Raw genomic sequence first — 26,583 nt, 5'->3', positions numbered from 1 at the left:
GTATTATTAGTGTCATTTCTCTGCACGCTACTGTTGTGGGATACTCTCACAACCCTCTATATGCCTATGCATACCCATCAATGGTGTCACAAAACTGTACATACACATGCACATATTATCATATGCATTTGTACATGAATATTAAATTTTTCTGTTCATTTTGAACAGTTCCATATTTCCATTGTTAGAGCTTGTGCACTCTGATCCACATCACACAAATATGGTTGCCTATGTGGGGATACAACCATTTTTTTTAAAGCTTCTAAAATTGAGTAATATATATGGGGACACAGAATGGAGTATGACATAACCTGTGAATATCAACACATCAATCTAGTAAAAGCGCATTTAGGTAAACATTTCTAATCAGTCTTACTTTGTAGGTTTTTGGCAGTTCTTGCGGTTAGTCAGCTATTGTGAATTCAGGATTTCTTGTCTGGGTTAGAGCAGGGTGGAAGGTGATTCACATATCAAACAGAGAAAGAAGTTGCAGTTTAGGAACTGTTGTAAATACAGCAAAAGGAGGTTACAAACAACAACTATTGTAAATGTAGCAAAAGGAGGTTATAACTTGGTACTTTGCTAGCACGTGTTGGAACGAATTCTGATTATGTGATATAATGATGAGAGCATCTCGCATGCCTTTTGAAAGTATTGTTGAGGAAGCAAAGCGTAGAACCTGGAACTTGTTGTAATGATGTATTACATTATATTATTTCTTCTCTTGGTAGAGGACTTTCTTGTAATAAGTGCAGAGATTGAGTGGTAATGGCTTGGACTGGTATCCTCATTGGTGGGGATAAAGTAGTCACGGAGGTGTGTGCTCTAGCACTCAAGTGAGAGCACGTATTGATAATCATCCATAAGTAGTAGATAGTTGAAAAACCAGAACTCTGTCAGTTGATTTTATTCTTCATTTATGGGAACTCAATACTGGGAATTAGTGTATATTAGTCTATGACATAAAGGTGTCAAGTATTGATTGCAGATCTAACTTGTTTTCAGGAGCATTTGGAATATGTTCGATTTCTAATATTTGCACCCAAACTTTTCCTTGTTTATGTTTGCTATCTTAGTAAACATTTACCGACATGTAGTGTTTACACATGATATGCTTGCAAGCATTCATCTAATATTCATAGTAGCAAACATTATTGGTATTCTCAAAATGTCACTAAAATGTCATGAAATAGCAGACCTGCACAGGTGCAGCCTGTGTAGGGTAGCGACTGGGTTTTGTTTAATAAAAAAAGTGAAAATAAAAGTTTTGAAAACAGAGCTTGTGTGGCATGTGGGTGGCCTGCTACCCCCAGCTGATTGGGTTCAGCTGGGTGGGGTTTGAACCCCTAGCCGACAGGATCGGCAAGGCTATAGGCCTACTTAAAAAAAAATGTGATGAATGAATTATATTTTTGAAAACAAAGTTTTTATAAATAAAAAAAAGACTTTGTTTTGGACAGGCAGGTGGCTTGTTTGGGATCAGCCGGGTTAGGGCTGAACCCTAGTCGACGGTGTCGGCTAGGCTTGATAAGCCAACTTAAAATATATATATATATATTAACACTTATGTTATTTAAGTTTGGAATTAGATATTTAATATGCATGTTAAAATTCCAGAATTTCGTTATATACATGTGGGTTGATTTGAATTCATGTTGTGAATGAAAACTTTCACATGTTTTGAATTGATGTGACATACTTAAGTATTATGCTATACAAAGTTTGTTTCAAGTGCATGTGCATACATGAATTAATGTGTTTCACGTGTACATAAATGCATTGATTGTTCACTAGTCCAAATTGAGATGATTCATGAATGAAAGCATGTTTGTGGAATGGTTATATAAAGATACATGCACATTAATACTGAACATATGCATATGAAGATGGTATATCATGTACATGTTAAATTGACATATATGAATGTGCATATGATGCATCGATGATCAATGGATCATCGCGGGCCTGGTGAGCCCTGAGCTTGGATTGCTCATTTGCTTGTTTTTTCATGCATCGCAAAAATCACATTGATATTGTTTTCTATATTGCATCGTTCTATGTTTCCCACGGGGGGTTGGAGTCCCGTGATGAGCCTCGCATTTGTAAATGCGAATTTGTGATATTAATTTGGCATGCTGAATTGCAAATTAATGAAACAACTATTGATAATAACTTAAAGAAAAAAAACAGCGTAATGTACCTTATGAGATATCTCGTCGAGAGTACGGAACTCTTAGAGTTGCGGTTTGGGGGGACCACGAAGATATAAAAACTCTGTGTGCGTTATTGTTACCCCTGAACCTGATATTAAGGTTCTTTCTCCTGACCACGGTTTTAGGGAGAGTCTGTCACTTTGCCTGGGGGTGGTGTATTGGCACAACTGTTGTTTTGGTATACCAAGAAGTGACACTTGTGGATGTTGTTTTCCTCGGTGTCCCGACATTAGATGTTGTTTTCTAATGTTTCGATGGATGATGTTGTTTCCTGATATCGGTCGAGGGCTAAGTTTGGAACTCATTAATAAAATACAAATTGTGTGCTAAGCTACCCTGAGAACCTAACTTGACCTCGGAGATTTTACCCGTTTGGTGTATCCACGGGCAACGGTAATTAAAAAGATAAACTTAAATTGTGTGCATTTAATAGGGACATGCATATAAAAAGAAAATTTTAATGAGGTAATAATTTGCTCATGTATTGCACTGAAGCCATGCATATTCCTGTTATGCATTAGATCATGCATGTTTACCTGTTTTCTTAACTGTTAAATGTTGGTGAATGCATAATGTTGTTCCCTAATGCATGTTAAATGTTAGTATTGCTTAATTTATGGTCCATGTTGTTTAATAATTATCTCTATTGCATGAATGCTTAATTGAATTATGTATTTATCATAATTGCATTCCTCTATGTTATTGCATGAATTCTTATCTGTATTATTTATGCTCATTTATTTCATTAAAGATATCTGTACGCAGAATTTTTCAGATTTCTGACATTTTACTTTTGTTGTTTTTCACAGTCTCAGAGAATCAGTGAAGCGACTCGCTTCTAAGAGAGCTACGAGTGTTACACGTTTGCTAGACAACGTCACAGATGGACAGCGTGGCTATGTTTTTCTTTAGATTTACTTGTTTATGCACTCTCATTCTTTTTATGCAATTATCTCAAGATTACTATTTCTTATTTAAATAAATACAATTTGGTTTGCTATGGTTTGGATAAGTGTAAGATCCCTTGTGGTTGGTTGAATTATCCAATGGTGAGTGGAACTATAAAGGCCCCAGGTCTTTGAGAATGTTTCCGCAATGGTTTAAAAAAAAATCCATGCTTTTTAAGGGGTATGAGTTGGGGTCGTTACACTTGAAGTTTTGCATGAATATAGTAAGCAAAGACATGACAAAACATGGTCTAAAATTCATATTGAACATTAATAGAGTCCTTGTATAGATGGAACAAGATTTGATGATAACACAACATGATCAAGAGAGAAATAGATACACGTACACTGTAAATAAATATATCGTAATACATCTCAATGAGAGATGAAGAGAAAATAAGAAAGTGGAGAGAGTCAAGAAATACAAAGAGAGTGGGGCAAAGAGATCCTCATGACTCCCCAATACAATACTTACTAAATATTAAGTATTTTTAATCAACAACTAAAACAAAACATGTAATCAGCATAAAGAGGACGAAAATAATCTAAAGGTGCTTCTTTTAATAATATAAATTTCAAAAAGACATCACCTTGATGTTCTTTTAATTTTAAACTGTTATATATACATGACAAAAATTACTCTTTAAACAGCACCATAAAGGGGGTAGCCTTTTGAAATTCCTAATACTACTTTTAGAGGTAAATTAGGTATTTTTTTTCTGAAGTACAAGACCAACAAAAGTTTCGAAAGGTAACAAAGAATTTAGTTTGTAAAACTCCAATACACTTTGAACAATTTCAGACAGTAGTGATGTCAGAAACAAGCACGGACAGCACCATCTCAAAGGCTGTGACCCATCTGCCAATTTTTGGCCTTGCCACAGAAAGAAACTGAAATCATAGTTGGCAAACCTGGCAAGTCAACTCAGGAATCTCAAGTAGACCTGGATCAGACCCCAAATAGGTCACTGATTTAGGATTACCGATCCAGATTTATCATGCATTTTATGGTTTAAATGCACAATGCTCATAGAAAGGTGCTTGTTATGAAGAACCAAATATTGTTAAATCATCAATGTTAATGATCATGTATAGTTGTATATCTGTATAGCTTAGTTATGGATGTCGTGCTAAATTTAGTGAGTTTGCACCTTAAAGATTGATTATTTCCATGTATCATTTGTGTAGTAACACTAAAAAAATGTGGAGTCCTAACCCGGCCAAGTTACTGAGTCAACCTGCTGGCTCCCAAGTCAAGGGTCGAGTAATCCAAGTCTGAGTCATAAGTTTGCCAACTATGTGGGCAATAGCCTGCACATTCACACAAATGCACTTTGTACAAATAGTGGCTTGATCTTAGCCTGTTTCACCAGGCAAACAAAATAATCCCTTTTACTGGCATGATACTGGCACTGAAATGGCCAGAAACTGACCAATCTGACACCAGATGTTACCCGAAAGCACTAGAGTGTATTGTAACCAAAACCCATAACATGCCCATAAGAGATGGACCTAGATAATGAGAAAAAAAAAAGGATTATCACAACTAAAATATATGCAAACTTTTGGGATTTTTCTTTACTTCTGTTGGATAGATTTTCAGTGTTAGGTCATGATGAAATGACAGTGATGTCAATGCAAAATGCAGATATATATACTACTAACTATTTTGATAAATATGAAAACTTCATCCTAAGTTAAATGATCAAAAGATTCATCAACAGATCAAACTTGACGAAGACCAAAGGTGTGCAATTTACATTGTTTTATTCATTAGTTGACTTATAAAAATGGCTCCAGACAGATATTAAAGGGTCGTAAGCATAAAACATCACATGTATGTGATCTATTACAGAGAAACTCAATAAAATTGAAATTAAAAATTTAAAGCATTAATAAAACTAATATCTCTGACACCACTACATAATAAAGAATCTAGATGAAAGATGCAAGACCTGGGCAACACCTTCTGTCAATCCATTCCCAACTTGCAATTGTTGTACAGCAGCAGCAAAAGCTTTTGCAAACTTTTCATAAATACCTGTAATAATCAAGTTAATAAATTCCACAAAGCACAAAAACAGATGTTAATTAGAATATTTAAATGCAAGTTAATCATTGTTAAAGTGTGTCCTTTATATATATATATATATATATATATATATATATATATATATATATATATATATATATATATATATATATAGTCTGTTTTATGTAAACTGAAATACCTGTCAGGGGTATTTCAATCATTTCCCATTGTAATAGGTGTCAGTCCTTTAGGGACTGACCTGTTTTTTTCTTTTTTGCATTTTTATTTTTATTTTTTGTATTTTCCTTTTTGAATATAGCTGTTGGGCTGGTCCAACTAGTCGTTGGACCAGTCCCAGCAGCTATAAATATAGCCGTTGGGGCTGGTCCAATGACTGGTTAGATCAGCCCCTTTGAGTCCTCAAGCGCCTATTTAAAGGCACTTATTTCCTGTATTTCTTTAGTGCTTTCTAAAGCATTTTCTAAGTGAAAGAGCATATTTTTTATGATTTGTGCTTGCCCATAGTGGCTTTTGTTGTGTTCTTTTGATTGTGTTTCACTTGATTGTATTGTCCCCTTGGTGGACTAAGTGCTTGTGCACTCTTTTGTTTGTTGTTTATCCTTATTGGGTTATCCATTGTACTTCCGCTCTTTTTGTAATAGCGTGTGTTTTTTATCATTTTAAATTCTGCCGTTTCTAAAAAATTGTCCAAGTACTTTGAAAATCAATAGAAATCTTTGATTTTAGGTGGCGTGAGAGTCTGGGTGTAGCCCAGGACCCATTGACAAGACCTAAACAAGCAAATTAAGATTTAGAAAAAACATTTTATTTTTAACCTTTAATATTTAATATCGAGCAAAATTCGGGTTAAATTCAGGCGAAATTCAGGTAATATATCATTAAATGCATCTCAAAATTCTTAAAACATTGATATTTTGTTTTTCTAAATTCGGGCTACGGTTGGCCCGAAAATCGCATTTTTTCAAAAATGACCTATGTCGATGTGACCAGTTCTGGATCGGATCGGATCCTTATGATCCAAGTTGATATGGATCTTGACCTAGTCTAAGACCCATATTAATCAGGATCTGGTCCAATCTAAGATCCATATGGGTATTGGATATAGATTTGGATCTGGATCCAGATTTAAAATCAAAGCTCAACTAATTTAAAGTTTTAAATTCAATATATAAGTTAAATTAAATAAAATTTGGAGTTAAAAAGACTCCCAGAGGGGTGACACCCTCTGGAACTTTCTGAAATTTTATTATTTAATAAATAATTAATTAAATATTAAAAATTAATTAATTCCGAAATTTCTTTTGGATATAGCAGAGTTCCACATTTGTGGAACTCTACCTATTAGGTAGGGATTCTAGAGGGGGCATCACCCTCTGGAAGAACCCACATGTATTAAATAAAAACAATAAAGGAATAAAGTAGTTAAAAAAAACAGATAAAGAGGGGGTTAGAGATAGAGTTCTACATTAGAACTCTATCGCATATCTAGATGGGACTCTAGAGGGGTGTCACCCTCTAGAGGAGCCCAATCCCTATTTAAGGCTTAAAAAAAAGTAGAAAAAGAGAAAAAGAGGGAGACAGAGAAAATCGTGGGAGAGGAGAAAGAAAGAGAAAAGAAGAAGAAGAAGAAGGAGAGGGATCTCCTTCCGTTTTGGGCATCCGACAAGTATTTTCGTATTTTTCCGTTTTCAATCGAAGGTACGGGTTCCTCTATCGATTTGAACGGGGAGAAATAGCCAAAATTAAGTTTATGTGATGTTTTTGGTGAAAAAAAAAAGAAAGGAGAAAAATCTAAATTAGAATACTAATATATATATATATATATATATATATACATATGTATGATGTTAAATCAGCTATTTATTTCCTTCATGACATGCACTCGATTTTCTGATTTCGTGCTTATAGCTGAACCTGTTCCACCGTCCAAGTGGACAGATTTGTGACACTTTGCGTGTGGACAAATTTTTGGATAATAAGCTAGGCATTCAAAATTTCTGATTAAACGTGCATTTGATTAAATTGTTAAACTCTGAGTTGAAAGGGCAATCTTTGTTATCCATGATATGTAACGACCCCAACTCATACCTATGAAAAAGTGACAAAAAAAATTTAAACAAGTGCAGAAACATTCTCATAAATCGGGGCCCTTACAGTTAAACACAACCCCTACCACAAGGGATCTTATATACTCATCTTTCAAACCATACCAAACTCAAACTTTATTTATTAAAATGCATAGAGTATGAGACATAAGCAAAAAAAAGATTCACGCAGTCAAAAAGAATTTGTCAAGCAATCGTGTAGCCCCCTCGTAGCTCATTTCGAAACAAGTCATTTCACTAGGCATTTGAGGCTACGAAAAACAAAAAAGTAAGGGTGTTAGAATCCAAAAAAAATTGTGTATGAATCCCTCTAATGAAACAACAACAACAACTACTACTACTACGGCTTCATCCCAAAACAATTAGGGTCGGCGATATGAACCAAAAAAGAAAATCATTCTGGATCTTCCACATGAATCCTTCTCCTCCAATCATTTTTATCCAATGCCATGTCATCGGTGAGGTTCAAAGCATTCATATCCTTTCCTATCACCTTCATCCATGTCTTCCTAGGCCTACCCCGACCTCTTTTAACTAAAATATTTTCCCATTTCTCCATCCTTCTAACTGGAGCATCATTAGGCCTTCGTCAAATATGTCCAAACCACTGTAAACGATTCTCTCTCATCTTATTTTCAATGGGTGCAACGCCTACCTTCTTACGTATCTCCTCGTTCTGAATCTTATCTTTTATTGTATTTCCACACACCCATCTCAGCATACGCATCTCAGCTACACTCATTTTTTGAATATGATGTCTCTTGGCAGCCCAACATTCCATACCATATAGTAAAGCGGGCCTAACAGTCGCCCTATAAAACTTTCCCTTCAACCGCAATGGCATTCTACGATCGCACAACACTCCAGTTGCACTTTTCCATTTCACCCACCCAACCTTTATCCTATGATTTACATCTCCATCAATTTCTCCATACTTTTGAATGATAGATCCCAAATATTTGAAACAATCATCCACCGGTATTTCTTGCTCACCATGCTTCACTACACTCCCATCACTACTTCGTTGCTTACTAAACCGACATTCCATGTATTTTGTCTTACTCTTACTCAACTTAAAACATCTTGCTTCCAATGTCTGTCTCTATAATTCTAACTTAGCATTAACCCCAGCTCTAGACGCATCAATCAAAACAATATCATCAGCAAACAACATACACCACGGCACATTTTCTTGAATTGATCGCGTAAGCTCATCCAACACTATAGCAAATAAGAACGGGCTTAAAGCAAATCCTTGATGTAACCCAACCGTTATAGGAAAATTGGTTGTCACCGCTTCACAAGTGCGGACATTGGTTACTACTCCTTCGTACACATCTTTAATTATACTAATGTACTTGAGAGAAACACCTTTCTTCATCATTGTCCACCAGAGAACGTCCCTAGGTACTCTATCGTATGCCTTCTCCAAATCAATAAAAACCATATGCAAATCTTTGTTCCTCTCTCTATTTCTCTCAATAAGTTGTCTAAGAAGATGTATAGCTTTCATAGTTGATCTTTCAAGCATAAAACCAAATTGATTCTCCGATATCATGACAACCTTCCTCAACCTAGACTCAATCACCCTCTCTCAAAGTTTCATAGCATGACTCATGAGTTTTATACCACGATAGTTTTTGCAATCTTGTATATCACCTTTATTCTTATATAAAGGCACCAAAGTACTCTTCCTTCACTTATTAGGCATCTTATTTGTCTGCCAAATCTTGTTAAAAAGATTTGTCAACCATTCTAAACCTTTCTCTCCCAAGCATTTCCAAGCCTCGATAGGTATACCATCTGGGCCAACTACCCTTCTTGATTTCATTTTCTTTAAAGCCTCTGCAATTTCTTTCTTTTGAATCTTGCGTATGAAGTCACGATTCATCTCATGAAAAGGAATGGAGAAGTCTCCAAGATCCTGAGCATGACTTTCAATAAATAGCTTATCAAAATAATCTTTTCATCTCTCCTTAACCTCCTCATCTTTGACTAAAACCCTTTGTGTTTTATCTTTGATACATCTAACCATACCCAAATCCCTCGATTTCCTATCTCTCATCTTTGCAAGCCTATAAATATTCTTCTCGCCCTCTTTGGTATCCAACTTGTCATAAACCTCCTTATATACTTTATCCCTCGCGTTCCGAACTACTTTTTTAGCTTTCTTCTTTGGTATCATATACTTCTCCAAATTCTCATTATCACGACTCTTACTTAGATTTCTATAACACACTATTTTTTAACCTTAATAGCTAATTTGACATCCTCGTTCCACCACGATGTATCCTTATCTAGCGGTGCACCGCCTTTAGACTCACTCAATACCTCCTTAGCCACCTTTCTCATGGCACCCGCTATCTTATTCCACATTGATTCTGAATCCTCCTCGAGACACCAATCAGCTTCCTTAACTACCTGCTCTACAAACATTCCTTGTTTAGCTCCTTTCAGTGCCCACCACTTAATTCTAGGATCTATCCTATGTTCATCCCTATGTCACATGGGTGCGGGTGCGGGGATTCGGCAATTCCAAAAAACCCGGGTGCGGGGGTGCGGGGGTGCGGCAGGGGCAAAAATGTAAAATATATATACATATATATAGGGGGTCAAGGTAACACGCGGGTTTTTTCAAATTTCGCAGTTGTCAGTTGCTGACAGAACAGCTGCTGCAGCTGTCAGCTCCTGTCAGCATAATTTTAAAAAAAAAAAATTACAGCCCATTTGGGCAAATTTTAAAAAAAAATCCAAAAAAAAAATGGACCTAAATGATCCTGGGTGCGGTCAATGCACCCAGGATCGGGTTGACCGCACCCGGTGCTGCACCCGCGTCGAGTCGCGTCGACGCGGGTGCGGCACCTTGCTAGCCAAATCCCTGTGACATAGGTCCATCCCTTTTGCGGCATTGTCTAATTCTAAGATTTAAAATTAAGACTCTATGTTGTGTAGCTACACTTTCTCCCGGTATAACCTTACAATCGATGCAACAACCCCTATCTCTCTTTCTAAGTAGGAAAAAATCTATCTGACTCGTATTAACCCCACTTTTAAATATTACTAGGTGAGACTCTGTCTTCCTAAACCAAGTGTTTGCTAAGATCATATCATAGGACAAACCAAAATCTAAAATCCTTTCTCCACTTTCGTTTCTTTCTCCTATACCATAGCCTCCATGGATACTCTCAAATCCATCCCTACTAATCCTACATGCCCATTAAGGTCACCGCCGATGAAAAGTCTTTCTCCATAAGATATCCCTTGTACTACTCCATCTAAATCTTCCCAAAATTGACACTTAATGGAATCATCTAAACCTACTTGAGGTGCATAAACACTAATAATATTAATAATATATGTACCTAATACTAATTTAATAAGTAAAATCCTTGCACCCTTCCTATGGACCTCAACTACATTATCTATAAACTCACGTCTCATAACAATCCCTACTTCATTCCTATTCCTATTTATTCTTGTATACCAAATCTTATATCCCCAAAGTTCTATCACTTTTGCTTTCTCACCTACCCATTTGGTCTCTTGTAGACATAAAATATCAATCTTTCTCCTACACATAACATCTACTAACTCTACCAACTTACCAGTTAAAGACCCTATGTTCCAAGTGGCTAACCTAATTTTATGGTCTTGGACTAACTTCTTTACCCCCACCCGTCCAACAAAGTGAGGGAACCTTTGCCTATTTGAAACCACACACGGGTGCCGGTGTGACGCGTCGCTTTTGGGCGACGACCTAGCAACCCTTGCCCATTTATCACTGCCTCTGGGCCTATAGAGTACAGCGCGTCGCTCAGTAGGGAACGCCCCAACGAAATTCTCATATTGATTCATATTCATAGGGTATGACTAAGTTTTTATGTTGGCTGTCACAGGCCTACCGCAACCCTCCTCCTTTATCCGGGCTTGAGACCGGCAGTGTATAACTAAACAGTTATACACAGGTGGTGTTCCTTTAATGAAACAAATAAGTAAAAAGAACATAAATAAGATTCATGCAATATTTTAGAGGGATGCAATTATGACAAATTCATAACTCAATTAACTATTCATTAATAGAGAGCACTTATTAAGCATGAAGGAACAATTTAATAAATAATAGAAACCATAATTTAAGTAATAAAGACATTTTACATGTATTCACCAATATATCACAATTAAAGGAACAAGTAAATATGCATGATCTAATGCATAGCAGGAATATACATGATCTTAGTGCAATACATGAATAAATTATTATCTTTTATCAGAGTTTTTTTGTCATATGCATGTCCCTATTAAATGCACATAATTTAAGTTCCTCTTTTTATTACCATTACCTGCGGATACTCCAAACGGGTAAGAATAACTGAAGTCAAGTAGAGTCCCCAAGGTAACTTAGCACGCAAGTTATATTTTATTACTGAGTTCCAAATTTAGCCCTCGACTGATATCAGGAATCAACATCATCCATCGGAACATTAAAAATCAACAACTAATATCGGGACTATGAAAATCAACAACCATAAGGTCACTTTTTTGGTATACTATAACAACAACTGTATTTACACACTACAACTGTGCACATGAGTGCAGTCTTAAGGATTGTCAGATATATTAAAAACACCATAACTAAGGGAGTTTTTCTTTCCTCATCATCCCTTGATTTAATTGCTTATATAGATGCTGATTGGAGAGGAAATCCCAATGATAGAGTCTCAACCACTGGTTTTTGTGTTTTCTTAGATGACTATGATTTCTTGGAGATGCAAGAAGCAGCATAAAGTATCATTGTCCTCAACTGAAGCGGAATATCGTGCAATGGCCACTACAACCATGGAGCTTGTATGGCTTAGAAGTCTCCTCTGTGATATGGGCATCGTCATCTCAATTCCTTCGAAGATGTGTTGCGATAACAAGAATGCTATCTATATTGTAAGCAACCACACCTTCCATGAGCGTACTAAACACATTGAGATGGATTGCCACTATGTTCGAGATGAATACCTAAAAGGAACCATAGCACTTCCCTACGTCACATCCGAGTACCAGTTGGCGGACTTCTTCACCAAAGCTCTTGCTGCTCCTCGTTTCATGTTTCTTCTCAACAAGCTTTCCGTTGTATCCCCGTAAAGCTTGAGGGAGGGTGTTAAAATATATGTAATATATATATATATATATATATATATATATATATATATATATATATTTATCAGTCACTACCCGATAAGGGGTAGTTTTGTAAACTCGCCCAATAGGGGCATTTTAGACTTTTCCCTTTTCTTCCTTTTTCCTTTTTTCTTTTTCTATTTTTTCTTATTTCTTTTTTTTTTTGTCTTTTTTGTTTCTTTTGTGAGCCATTGGGGGGCCCAACAAAGAGTCGTTGGGCCCCCAACGGTCACAATTGTGACCGTTGGGAGCCCAACGACTCCTTGTTGGGACTCCCAATGGTCCCTCTCTCTTGCTTTTCTCTAACTCTCCCTCACTCCTCTCTTGCCTATAAATAAGTGAGGTCTCCCCCTTTGTAAAGTGTGGCTTCTTCAAGCCCTTTAGTGCCTTTATAAGATTTTATGTTTTCTAGCCATTATTGGCTTTTGTGTATGTCCTCTTTTGGACTTGTTCTTTGATTTCTATGTGTGAATGTCCATTGTAGGACATACATTTCTTTTCCGCATATTTCATTAGGGGGGGGGGGGGGGTGACGCCCTTGAAGCCTATATAAACCTTAATATGAACCAGTGTGCCTAATTTAAGTGTAATTCGATTTTTACTGTCAATACTCATTTAAGTGTAATTCGATTAGTGTAAAATTCTGGAAATTTTTCCGTGTTCCTGGTTTTGCTTAATATGAACCAGTGTGCCTAATTTAAACAGTTTGACCCTATCCAGAACATGGACAGACTATTTTTGCATGTCCAAAATTAAAGTATATACAGATTTTCGTATGTACAGAGTTTCACATACGCTGATAATGTTCTTCATGCATTGATGATTGACTTAATGCATGACTTTTTAACAGATTTTTATGCCCAGAATTACGCTAAAGATGTTTTCTTGTTAATTTGTAAATTTTAGAGAAAAAACGTGAAACATGCGCATGCAATTGATTATATTAATCATCAATGTGGTTTTCGGATCGGATTTGATGTACAGTTTAATTTGTGAATCACGATATGCTTCATGCCCATCAAAAAGATTTGCTTTTCATGAGGTCTGGACCATGTTAAAACTGATTCGGTGAAAGCTTAATTAGGGTTTGATAAACCTTGGGAAAGGACCTGATCATGCTAGTCTGAATTTATATGTGTTTAGAATCTGATTTTTTTTCTTTGTACAGACTCATATTTTCATACAACCTATGCCTTCTTTCTGTGCATGCCCATGTAACTTCAGTATAATCGGTTGAGTTTTGAGACTGTTGTTTGCCTTAGTGCACCAGTAACATGCTGATTTACAGCATGTTATTGTACAAAATGTATCATACTTGCTTATATTCAATTCAGGCTGCTATTTGCGAGGGTACAAGCTGTCCAAGCTTGAGCATTGCTTGAACACCTACAATCTGATCGGGTCTGACAATGATTGCACTGTGTGCTCTGATCAGATTTGTTGAATGACAAGCTCTGTACAATCCGATCAGATCACCATGGTTTTTGTGGCACTTAGATTTTTATTCAGATTAGTAGCATGGTATGTTTTGTTTCGCTGAACTATGTAGTTATTGTAATACCCGTGATTTTATCAAATAAATAAACCTGAAATTTATGTCCTTAAGCTAGTATAAGTATAATTCTATCATTTTAATTTGGATCTCGGGAATCCTATTTGGATCTTCAATGATTGGGTCCCTAATATCTAGTTTGAACCTTCGATATCATGTTCGGATCTTAGATATTGAATCACGAACATTTTTAATTGGATAACCATTAATGGATTTTAGGCAAATGGATCAGATCTCTGATATTGGATCCTCAATATCATGGTTATATTGGATATTGGATCGAGGATGAATTCAGCGGGTCCGCAAAGTTTAAATTAAATATTAATGATAAAATTTCTATTTTGGACCTATAACACTTTATTAGGATCCGTAGTAGCCTATGCGACGTTTGGATCCACACTACTTCATTTGGATCCTGGACTTCAAAGATTTAAATATGGTAAGGGTCCAATTAAAATTCTAATTGGATCTTGGATACTGAATATTTTAAAATTTTAATGGAGATTGCACCTTGGAAACCATATTTGAAATCGTACCGGAAATTTTATAATGTTTTGGATCCTTGTGCGGATCCGGAATTTGCTTAATAGGATCCATAAATGTATTGGGTCCTGGACCCATAGTATCCATTAGGGCGTAGTCCAAATCAAAAGATTCGGATCCTTAGATCCGGATGGTTTTAAGTTGGACCCAAAGTTTAAATGGGTCGCGGGTCACAGTCGATCTAAAGTCGCACTTACATGTGTGTTAAAATGAAAGCACGATAAAAAAAAACTAAGGTTAAAAGAGAGGATTATGCAAACCCTAAAAAGGGTTTGCTTTTGAGTTAAATGAGAGAGGGTTTTCACGCAGCCGCTGGAAAATTGGGGTAACCGACCCCCACTCCCCCACGATCTCCTCCCTGATTCTCTCTCTAACCGACCCTCACGCACTTTCTTTTTAACCCCATTCTCCCTTCCGTTATTCGCCCTTTTCTCTTTCTCTATCTCCCTCCTTTCCTCTTACCGTCACACGACCAAGGACGAAGGGCGCACGACTACAGCAAAGCTCTGCAAGGAAAAAAAAAAAGGAAAAAAAGCTCAACAGAGGTAGGTTTTACCTATGGTTTTACCTATGGTTTTGTTGAGTGCTTGTCTCAAGCCCGAGATATGGTACTGCTCAATCTCATTAGAGAAGATTCAGACTATAAGGGCAGAATCTTGGTTCTGTCAGCGTGCCTACATAAATTTTGGATTTCTGATTTAGCACATATCAATTTTGGTAAAGTCGGTATTGAAGTTTTATTTTTGTTTAAATGTGAATTTGTTCATCTATAGGTGAACCGACACCCATAGAGGTTTTTTTTTTTGTGCTAAAATAGATTTGGTGTTCTGAATCTTTTTATAAAGGAGTTTTACCTACTGTTGTATTTTCTTTCTTTGTGTTTCTCAGTATAACCTAAGTGGTGGGTGTTTTTATACACATAGTGTTGTCAACTTGTCCGTAAAATTGTTTGTGTGGAGCATACTTAGACTTATTATGGGTACAGGAACCATCCGGTTCCAGGAAATATCGATGGTTCATGTGGGTGAATTTCTAGAAAATTTTCCCAAGAATCTGGTGGTGAATAGTACTATTAATGGGTATCAAACAGTGATTGTTACCGTAGGTGGGTGAGTTGCATGTTCTATTCTCGTATTTGAGGTTTTTGATCTGTGCAGAAAACATTGAATAGCTGTATAGGATACCATTTTCCATGTTACGAATACATGATAAAAAAAAAATCCTACTCCATGATTTGAAAGGGTTCTGTGTTGTTCCGTTTCACACAGAGTTCCTGATAGGATAAAAAAAAATTTGTTGGTCCAGCCACTAGAATAGCATCTTGCGTGTTATTAGCACTGGTTGACGATATGGGGTTAAACACTGTTGGAATTATTTATCATCATTAACTACTAAATTCATTAAGGCTCGGATTCCTTAAGTGTATGCTAAGAGAATTATTTTCCTTAAATTGTCGCTATAACGCCCCAAAATTTCGACTTGTGATTTCGAAAACCTTATCGAAAAACCTTTGAAAGATTTAAAGTTTTAACTTTTAAAAACGACAGCGGAAGACATTTAGAAAGGAACACAAGTCAACAATCTTTGGTATGTTAGCTGAAAAACCATCATTCACATGTACAACAACTTAAAGGAATTTAAGAAATAAGGCAATAGATTAAAAATCTGCAGTTTATTACAAAATGAGCATTTTGTTCCAAAGTTCAATAAATCTAAAGAAAACTCCAAAAAGACCCAGAGCCAAGCCGCCAGCAGAAAGAAGATAAATCTTGATCCATGTTGCACCACGCCATCGGCCACCAGTGAAGTCCTACTCCTCACCTGCCCATGAAATGGGTCAGTTTCATAACAAACCAATAGGTGCACGAACAGATAAGTAGAATGAAAATAAAACAGGACATTCATGAGATAAGCAATTATGATATTTAAGCAATCAATACAATTGTAATCTATTCTAACAAGTGTAATATGTGCAAAGAGTTGTTAGTTGAAGCATTTCAAGCAGTGCAAGTCTCAATCATCTACAACTATTCATTAAGATATTCTTTAAGTTCTGATATTAACTAGCCTGTGGGTACGCATAGACGCGAAACGTAGAAACAGCCGAAACCGATCCGGGGGTTTATTATGTCAGGTGTTTTCATTAACTCGGATGGCTGACCGAGTCCGCTCCTAAAAGGACGGTCAGTGACCAAGAGAGTAAATCCCCAAAGGCATTCGTGGCCCATGGATGCATCCAACTTCTGCAGAAGTACCTGGGTGTTACCACCTAAGATAATTTATGGTAATCCCAATTCCCCTAACTCCCATGACTGGGGAAGCCGAGTCTTTTGCCCGTTGGGTGGTTGTTAACAACCTGTCCATCGAAGTTTTTGTACCATCCATCCTCTCCCTTGATGAACCGTGAAGATCGAATGGGTACGACGGGGGTTTCTTAACCGCGCCCCCATACTACATGCTCTGGTCTATTAGACCCACTCGAGCATCTTCCTGTGAAGGCGAAATGTCACCATTTATGTGATCTCAGCATTGCGCTAATTGCACTCATCGAGGTTGCTACAACCTCATCCTCCAACCATCGTAACCCACATGGGACGTACTTGGCCAAAAGTACGGTTGTACCTCCCTAGAGGTACGACTACGATGAGAGGGCAACATATAATGTTTTATGATTCTTTTGGTTCATAAATGACATGTATTGCTCTTTTGAGAAATTTGGCCTGTGGAGGCCAACATTAACTCATCTATATAAAGTGTTGAGTTCCTACTTCAAGGTTCTCCATGCCCTCTCGTCAAATTTATACCATACCTGCCTTAAGGTTTGGTTATAATAGTAATTGCAGTGGTTTTCTTTCCAGAAATGAGTTTATTCACAAAGTCTACCTTAAGTATGCACTTTCAAAGAATAAGCATGCCGAACAGACAATCACGAGTTAAGTAATTCTACAGGTAAACAGGTATGTCACTTAAACTACTTGATTTTTTCTAGAATGAGTCTACCCAAAGAATTTACATTAAGCATGCAATTTCAAAAAAATCAAAATGAGTAAAGTCTGACTAGTCAATACTTCTTCAGATCTTCAGATAAGCAGGTATGTAAAATAACTATTCTATCTCAGAAGTCTTATTTTATTTTGTTCATACAAACTCTCCGTGCGACTTTCCCCTACATCGGGATGTCGTGCAGCTGCGTGCGTCTACGCGTGTAGATGATACGAGGCTCAGGCCGCGGAGCCAGAGCGGGGTTCGATACGATGTCTGCAAAAGTATGAGAATTCAGTGCTACTCTAATCATCATGCGGAGAAATAGAAAATCGGCATGTCGATCGGAAAAGAGGGAGGCAGCAGGGGTGTGCCCCTGCTGGCCGAAAACAGACAAGCGACAGGAGACAAGCCCCTGCCTGCCGACAGCAACGAAGCAGCAGGGGCTGAGCCCCTGCCGACAGCAACGAGACGGTAGGGGGGGGGGGGGGGGGGGCAGCCCCTGCCGATGGCCACGAAGTGGTAGGGGCTGAGCCCCTGCCGACAACACAGGACGGCAGGGGGGGCAGCCCCTGCCGACGGCCACGAAGTGGCAGGGGCTGAGCCCCTGCCAACAACACAGGACGGCAGGGGGGCCAGCCCCTGCCGACGGCCTCGAAGTGGCAGGGGCTGAGCCCCCTGCCGACAGCACGAAGTGGCAGTGGCTGAGCCCCTGCCAATAACACAGGACGGCAGGGGGGCAGCTCATGCCGACGGCCTCGAAGTGGCAGGGGCCGACAGCACGAAGTGGCAGGGGCTAAGCCCCTGCCAACAACACAGGACGGCAGGGGGGAGGCAGCCCCTGCCGACGGCCTCGAAGTGGCAGGGGCTGAGCCCCCTGCCGACAGCACGAAGTGGCAGAGGCAGAGCCCCTGCCAACAACACAGGACGGCAGGGGGGCCAGCCCCTGCCGACGGCCTCAAAGCGGCAGGGGGGGCAGCCCCTGCCGAAAGCACCAGACGGCAGGGGGGCAGCCCCTGCCGATGGCCACAAGACGGCAGGGGCGGGGCCCCTGCCGACAGCACGAAGGTGGCAGAGAAAGGGGGGTGTCGCAGGGGCCATCGGCCCCCTGCCGGCACTCCGACGAATCCCAGAGGGAGAAGGGAACGACAGGGGCCGCGTAGGCCACCTGTCGGGGCCCCGATGGGCACAGGGGGGTGGTGGGAGGCCGCGGCGGGGGCTGTGAGCCGCCTGCCGACCTCCCGGCGAGGTGACAAAGAGGGGGTGAGGAAGAGAAGAGGGAAGACGGCGTACCTGGGAGACGGTGGCCGGCGTCGGCAGCGTGCGCAGCGAGGGAGGAGACCGGCGCGATGGGGGGGCGAGGGCTGCGAGAGGGAGGCGTGACTCCCCTCGCCCTCCAACGCCTCTCTTAAAGGCACAGGGGGCAACGAATGGGGAAACCCTCGATGGGTTTCCCTAATTCGCCCGATCTCGAAGGGGGGGGGGGGGGGGTGTGCGGCGCTCGGAAGTGCTCGGGTTACTTAAAACCCTAATGAAGAAGGGGCCCGGGTCGGGTCCGAACCCGACCCGGGCCGGGTCCAAAACAATAAAAAAAATTTTTATTTGCGGGTTTTACAATCGCAGGTGCTATCGTCTTAATATACAGATTTTAGCATGTTTTGATTATTTTCCATGCTAACTGTACCACATGTTCTGAAATTGTAATCACGTGTTCTGATTAATTTCCTTGCTTAAACTACCACAGGTGCTAGCATTTTAATGTTCATATTATTTCATGTTCTGAGTATATTCCCATACCCAAATTATCGCATGTTCTAAATTTTAATACTCAGATTATTGTGTGTTCCAAATTGTGGGTTAGCAAATGTCGATTTGTGATAGCACAAAAACATGTATAGAACGTTTAGAGATGCCTTAATGCTTGAAGTAGGAAGTGTTGAACTCACTAAATAAAACTAAAGGTATATTATATGCTTGAGTATATAGAAAAAAAGGTCATATTTGTGGTTTACTCATGCAACCGATTATTCAGATTCATACTTTTGACCACATATTTGCAGTGAAGTTGACCTGAAACTTGTTTTCATTAGTTATAGGCATACTCGTTTATGAGAATTGTGAGATCTGATGCTAGTAATTGTATTAATACATGCTATCTCACTAGTACCTCTTGATTGTTAATGATTGAAAATACATCTTGCTTTGAAATATATCATTGGTTTCTTTTTCTACTTAGAATTGATATACAATTGGGTCTGAAATATTGACTGTGCCTACGATATTTTTTCTCTTGTTATGATACTTATCTCGGATTGCTTAGATGCCTATTAAGCTGCATATTCTCTTATGATCAAATGCCTATTAAGCTGCATATTCTCTTATGTTCAAATGCTTATTAAGCTTCTTATTCTCTATTGAGCAAATGCATGTTAAGTTGCATATTTTTATGAAGTGCAAATGCCTAATAAACCACATATTTTTTTGAAATTATCAAATGCCAACAAAGCTGCATATCTTGTGCAATGTTCAAATGTGAATGTGTTTGGAGAAAAGCATATAGTTGTATTACCAAATCTTTGAGATTACACTGCATACTCTCTAATGGAAACAAACAGGTCTTTGTTTATTTTGCAAGAGTTGTTAGTGCACGTCACCATGTGTTGGGACGTCACAAGTCAAAACCTAATGGTATGTTGTGGCAATTTGCTATTGAAAAAATATACATGTAATGATGATAAATGATGATCTGGTAATCGAGCCTGACTGATTTAAAGGTATCGGGGCATCCGTGCTCAACTGGTTTAAAGGCACCGGAGCACTCAGAGGGTGAGTTTGGGAAATCTTGCCTAATGGGCAATATGGGTGAGTACCTGATGTGGGTACTTGGGTTGATGAGCTTGCACTCAATGTCAATAAAAATGGTGAAAAACTTAAATTTAATTTTTGTGAGCTTGACTGGTTTAAAAGTACTGGGGCATCCGTGCTTGACTGATTTAAAAGTACCGGAGCACTTTGAGTGGGTCAGTGCAATCAAATAGACAAAAAATTGGTTTGGATACCCTTGTAAGATCACAAAGGGTAGTGATCTACTACTATAGTAGTAGGAAATTAATTTTGGGAAAATGCCTCTGTACTTCGGAAAATTTTAAATAAATGAAAAGATCAACCCACTCAGATTTGGGCTTACCTTGGAGAGGGTAGGTGGTACGAAACTGCAGGGACATGTGCTTCTTGTTTCAAGCGACAATGTCTCGTTGATCCTCAGTCCTCGGAGCTGGGAGACCCGGACTACCAATATGTCCTAGGTGGTAGCTCTTTCCTCTTCTACAGAAGTTGGAGATACATCCTGTTTTGGTTTTGGGCATTTGGGAGGTTTTCTCGGTCACTGGCCGCTCCCTTAGGATTTATAGTTTCAGTTAGAATATTTGGGTTAATAAAACACCAATGAATAATAAACCCCCGAATGTTCTCTTCTGAAATGGTTGTCTTGGCCCGCGTGTACCCGCGAAATAATTAAAGAAAAATACTAACTAAAAATATTGTGTGTATATCAGTTGAGTAGGGAGTTGGCAGGTTTGCACTTTAACATGTTAATAGTTACTTTTAGCATGTGATTGTTTAATTTAGCATAAAATAAATTCAGTATATCTGTGAGTTTGATTTGAGCTTGTTGTTGTTCATATATGTTAGTTGAAGACTTATAATTGTGAGATCATACAAAATATTGTGAGCTTTATACTTGCACTTGTTCACTTGGGATTAGAAAATTGAACATGTGATTAAGTATTTAAACCAGTGTTTACTTATTTGATTAGATGTCAATTCTTGTTATGTTTTTGCGAGTAGAATTGTGATATGCAATAAGTTAAATTCATGTTACTTATTTCTTATGTCATGCTTAATATCATGCTTTACTGCCTATATTTAATCATACACATTGCATACTTGCTACACAATACTTCTACAAAATCATAGTATTCTCCTACACAGACTGGTTGTAGTCTAACACAATCATCTTATTATTTATCAAGAGAAGAGTAAAAGTCCAAGAGCGGTTGTGGGATGGTGTACGGACCAAGATATATGATCTATTGTGTTCCCGGGATGTCAAAAGTTGCTTATGTTATTTAGTTGGTTTAAACTCTGATTTTACGTTCAAACATTTATTAGTAAAGAATGAAGTAATTGCTTTGAGGATTCCTGTGATGCGCCTGAAATGTTTATCTTATTTAGATTTGAATATTTTTGCTGCTTTAAAAAAAATCCTCTAAAATTGGGTTAAAATTTCGGGGCACTACAGTTATGTTCTGTATCACGAGCATGCCCAAATTTGTTGCATAATGTCAAAGGTGTTTTTGGTTATATATACTCATGCAATTGAATGTTTTGTTGGCATAAATGTGAATATCATTAACACGTAATTTCTGAAGTTATTTTAATGTTGCATTAACATGATTATGTGCATGTTTGGATGTTATGCATGATATGAATCATGAAAGCAAAATGCATGTTGCAAGTGTTCGTATGCATATGCAATTTGGTTTATATGTACATTCTTGATTGTGTATGAATGAATGCATTGTGGACATGTTTCAATAGTTGTGTATGTGCATGTTCACTGAAGATTTTGCGTAAGATGCATCAGTGGTCAAATGTGAATGTTAAAATGTAAAACTGTATATATATATATAAATACATTTTTCATTTCTTTCTTTTCTGTAATTTTTTTCCTTTATTTTTATTTTTTGTCTTTATGTCATCTAGTTCAGTTTGAACTAGAATGACTGTTGCTAGTCAAGTCCTGTCCAGACTTGACTAGCAATAGAGTTGTTGGACTGACACAGTCCAACAGCTCTAAATAGAGTTGTTGGACTGTGTCCAACAACTCTATTGAGTCCTCTTTCAGCTGTGTATATAAAGGGGTGCAGCCCCTCTTGTATTTCATTTCAATGCTTCTTAAGCAATTGGTTTTTCATATCAATAAAGAATACATTTTTATTTTTATTTTGTTTTCAGTTATACCCTTTTTAAGGGTTATGCTTTAGTGTCATTCTTGACACTTGCCCTTGTGAATCTAAGCTCGTGTTTCGAAGATCCTCATTTCATTTCATGGTATCAGAGTCGCGGAAGTACTAAATCTTGAGGAAGAGCTGCCTCGGTTTCCGTGCCCGTTTGCAAAAGTGTTCGCCACTTGAAGAGAAGTGTTTTATCACTTCATTGGGGAAAAATTCACATATTGTTGTATTGTTTTTTTTCTTCTTTCTTTTTCATTTTCCTTCTTGTTTCTCTTTTATCCCTATTCTTTCTCTCCTTGTAATCGATGGATGACAATGATAAAGTCACCATCATGCCTATGAAACTAAGCGATACGAACTATATAACATGGGTTTCAATCATGAAGCACCATATATGGGAAAAAGGCCTATGGGGGATTATGGATGGTTCCGATTCGGAACCTAAGCTATCTCTTACTAAAAAGGAGGGAGATAAAGAGGTCCCTCTATCGGAAGAATAGAAAATCAAGGCTATTGTCTCATACGAGAAGAAATGGAAAGAATGGAGAATATCTCATGCGAAGATAATGTCATGACTTATCAATAGCGTTGACATTAAAAAATGCTCAAGTCTTGCCAAATTTGATCATGCTGATAAGGCATGAGAATACCTTAAGAATATGCATTCCCTTAAAGATATTGCACACGTGTGCAACCTCCAAGAAAAAGTTTGAATGATGACACAAGGAGACAAGACTATTCGTGAATATTACAATGGGTTGTCCGAACCTTAATTGTCTTAGCTTCTATCAAAAAATGGTCTATTTTCAAATGGATGTCAAAAATGTTTTTTTAAATGGAAAGCTAATTGAAGAAGTATACATGGAACCCCCTCCTGGTCTAAGTATTCCTAAGGGTAAAGTCTTTCGCTTAGAAAAAGCTCTTTATGGACTTAAACAAGCACCAAAAGCTTGGTATGATAGGTTTAGTCGTATTATGATTGATATTGGTTTTCAATTCTGTTTAACTAACATTGCTTTGTTTATTAAGAATTCTGATGCAGAGATCATTGTGCTTCTTCTCTACGTGGATGATATGATCATCACCGGAAGCGATAAACAGGGAGTTGAAACAATCAAAACACTTCTTAAATCTAATTTTGAAATGACTGATTTGGGCTTGTTGAGATATTTTTTAGGCATTGAAGTTGCTTATTCTCCTAGAGGATATTTATTATCTCAGACTAAATTTGCTTTTGATATTGTTTTCAAGTCTGGTATTACTGATGATAAGAAAGTTGACACTCCAGAAGTTGTTAATATTAAAATGAAGATTGATGATGAAGAACTTCTTGCAGACCCTACTCCTTACAGACAGCTTGTCAAGGCACTTTCCTATCTATCCATTACCAGACCAGATATAGCACATGTTGTTCACACAGCAAGTCAATTTCAACATGCTCCTACTTTTGTTCATATGGGAGCAGTCATGCGTATTATAAGATACATCAAGTCCTCTCTTTCACGAGGACTTTTCTTATCTTCCTCCTCTTCTCTTGATTTAATTGCATATACTGATGCTGATTGGGGAGGTGATCCCAATAACATACACTCAACCACTGGCTTTTGTGTCTTTTTAGGGGAATTATTGATCTCGTGGAGGTGTAAAAAGCAGCATAAGGTATCTCTCTCATCCACCGAAGTTGAATACAGAGCCATGGCAACCACGACCATGGAAGTAGTTTGGCTCTGACGACTGCTTGCTGACATGGGAGATGAAGCAACAAAGGTTTCACAAATGTGTTGTGACAACAAAAGTGCGATCTACATTGTCAGTAACAGAACATTCCACGAACGCACCAAACACATCGAAATGGATTGTCACTACGTCAGAGAGGAATATCTACACGGGATAATTGATCTGCCATATGTCACTTCAGAATATCAGTTAGCAGACTTCTTTACAAAGCCTCTCGCTGCTCCCCGATTTCACTTTCTCTTAGACAAACTTTCGCTCATTGTACCGTAAGTTTGAGGGGGAGTGTTAAAATGTAAAACTGTACATATATATATATATATATATATATATATATATATATATAATATTATTATATATATAAATACATTTTTCATTTCTTTCTTTTCTGTAATTTTTTTCCTTTATTTTTATTTTTTGTCTTTATGTCATCTAGTTCAGTTTGAACTAGAATGACTGTTGCTAGTCAAGTCCTGTCGAGACTTGACTAGCAATAAAGTTGTTGGACTGTGTCCAACAGCTCTATTGAGTCCTCTTTCAGCTATGTATATAAAGGGGTGCAGCCCCTCTTGTATTTCATTCCAATGCTTCTTAAGCAATTGGTTTTTCATATCAATAAAGAATATATTTTTATTTTTATTTTTATTTTGTTTCCAGTTATACACTTTATAAGGGTTATACTTTAGTGTCATTCTTGACACTTGCCCTTGTGAATCTAAGCTCGTGTTTCGAAGATCCCCATTTCATTTCAGTGAACCAGTGTAGGTCATGTGGGCTAAGAGCATGTGTAGCTACAAGATTAGTGTTATGCATTGCAAAATTCACTTTTGAAATTATTGACTTTCTTAATTAATTATACCGTTAAAATTATGGCGGGTCAGGTTCCGTGTTAGGTTTTACCTGTTGATTTGCAAAACGGTTCTTGTGCAAAGGATTTGACGTTTGTTAAAAAGATAAAAGTGTAATCAATATTTTGCTTCATGGATGTCCTTTCCACAATATGGGAATCCTGAATGGCGGTTTGGGGAAAACCGTGAGGATACTAAAACTCCGAGTGTGAATGTGCTCTTGAACCCGATATAGTGGTTCACCTTCCGGCCACGGTTTTAGGGAGTTTTCAGCCACTTTGCCTGATGGTGGTGTTGTGACACAGCTGTTGTTATTGACATACCAAGAAAGTGGCATCAGTGGATGTTGTTTTCCTTGGTGTCTCTGTTACGACAATGAAGCCATACATGATATTTCAAGTACAAGGTTTTGATGATGAGCAAGTGAATCAACTGCAATTCAGCTAAGACAATGAAGAAAGATGACAAGCATTAAAGAAATCAATGAAGAATCTTTGAAGACTAGTGTGCGAATGTTAAATTCATTTAAAGTCTTAGATTCTTGTAAGAGTCTTACTTAGAGTCATATTTCGATTGCATTTTACCTAAAAAGTCTTTAGAAAATCTTTTTTAAAAGAACCCTTCATGAAAATCTTTTTAGAAAACTCTTTTCTTAAATTTTCGTGTTTATTAGTCGACCAATAGACTCACCAGTCAACTAATCCTTTTACGTCATATTTTCTAAAAAGTCATTTTTGTCAAATTAGTCGACCGGACAGAATGTCTGTTTTCTTGAAATTTAGCAGCAGTCGACTAATGATTTTATCAGTCGAATGAACAGAACATGTTTTTTCAGAAAAGTTTAGCAGCAGTCGACTGAAAGGTTTTTCAGTCTACTGATGATATTATCAGTCAACTAACTTTTCTCTAGTCGACTAAGTTTCAAATCTTCAGATTTTTCAAACGGCTCGATTAACAGATTAGTCGACCGACGATAACTGTCAGTCTACTAATAGCTAATTATTAGTCGACTAACTACTGTTTCAGTCGACTAATTTTGTCATTTTTCCTGAAACTTTAAAAAGGCGTGTCTTTTCATTGTTCAAACGTTTTGATCGTTCAAAATGGACTGTTTTGACACCCTTTCATACCCTCACGTATGGAAACTTTCAACTATAAATATGAGTGCATTTTACACTCAAAAGCACTGCAATTCAATCAATTTGAATCAATTACTCTTTGCTTTTCACTTATATTCATTCTCACTCACGTGATATTTTTCACTTCAGTTTTTCACTCAAATTCCTTTGAGAGATAGTGAATTCGTGAGTAGAGTATTCCAACAACCTCAAAAGCCAATTGCATCTTATTTGCATTCATAAGAAGGGCTCATAGGTTGTATTGTAAGTTGTTACTTATTTTTCTGTAAAAGGAAGGACTCCT

General features: G+C 37.8%; 1 protein-coding gene across 2 annotated transcripts in view; it reads right to left on the bottom strand.

The window, feature by feature from the left end:
- The window catches only part of LOC149844729 (succinate-semialdehyde dehydrogenase, mitochondrial-like), a 157,153-nt gene that overhangs the window by 75,778 nt on the left and 54,792 nt on the right, over window positions 1–26,583 (bottom strand). For both annotated transcript variants that reach the window (XM_089995230.1, XM_089995236.1), the window contains exon 13: window positions 5,116–5,201. In XM_089995230.1, the coding sequence (XP_089851356.1) occupies window positions 5,116–5,201 (86 nt within the window). The remainder of the gene's footprint in view (window positions 1–5,115; window positions 5,202–26,583) is intronic.

The sequence above is a fragment of the Nuphar pumila genome, chromosome 2, assembly GCF_984573655.1.
Source record: "Nuphar pumila chromosome 2, dmNupPumi1.hap1.1, whole genome shotgun sequence".
Lineage (NCBI taxonomy): Eukaryota > Viridiplantae > Streptophyta > Magnoliopsida > Nymphaeales > Nymphaeaceae > Nuphar > Nuphar pumila.
This window is presented reverse-complemented; position numbering and strand designations above follow the sequence as displayed.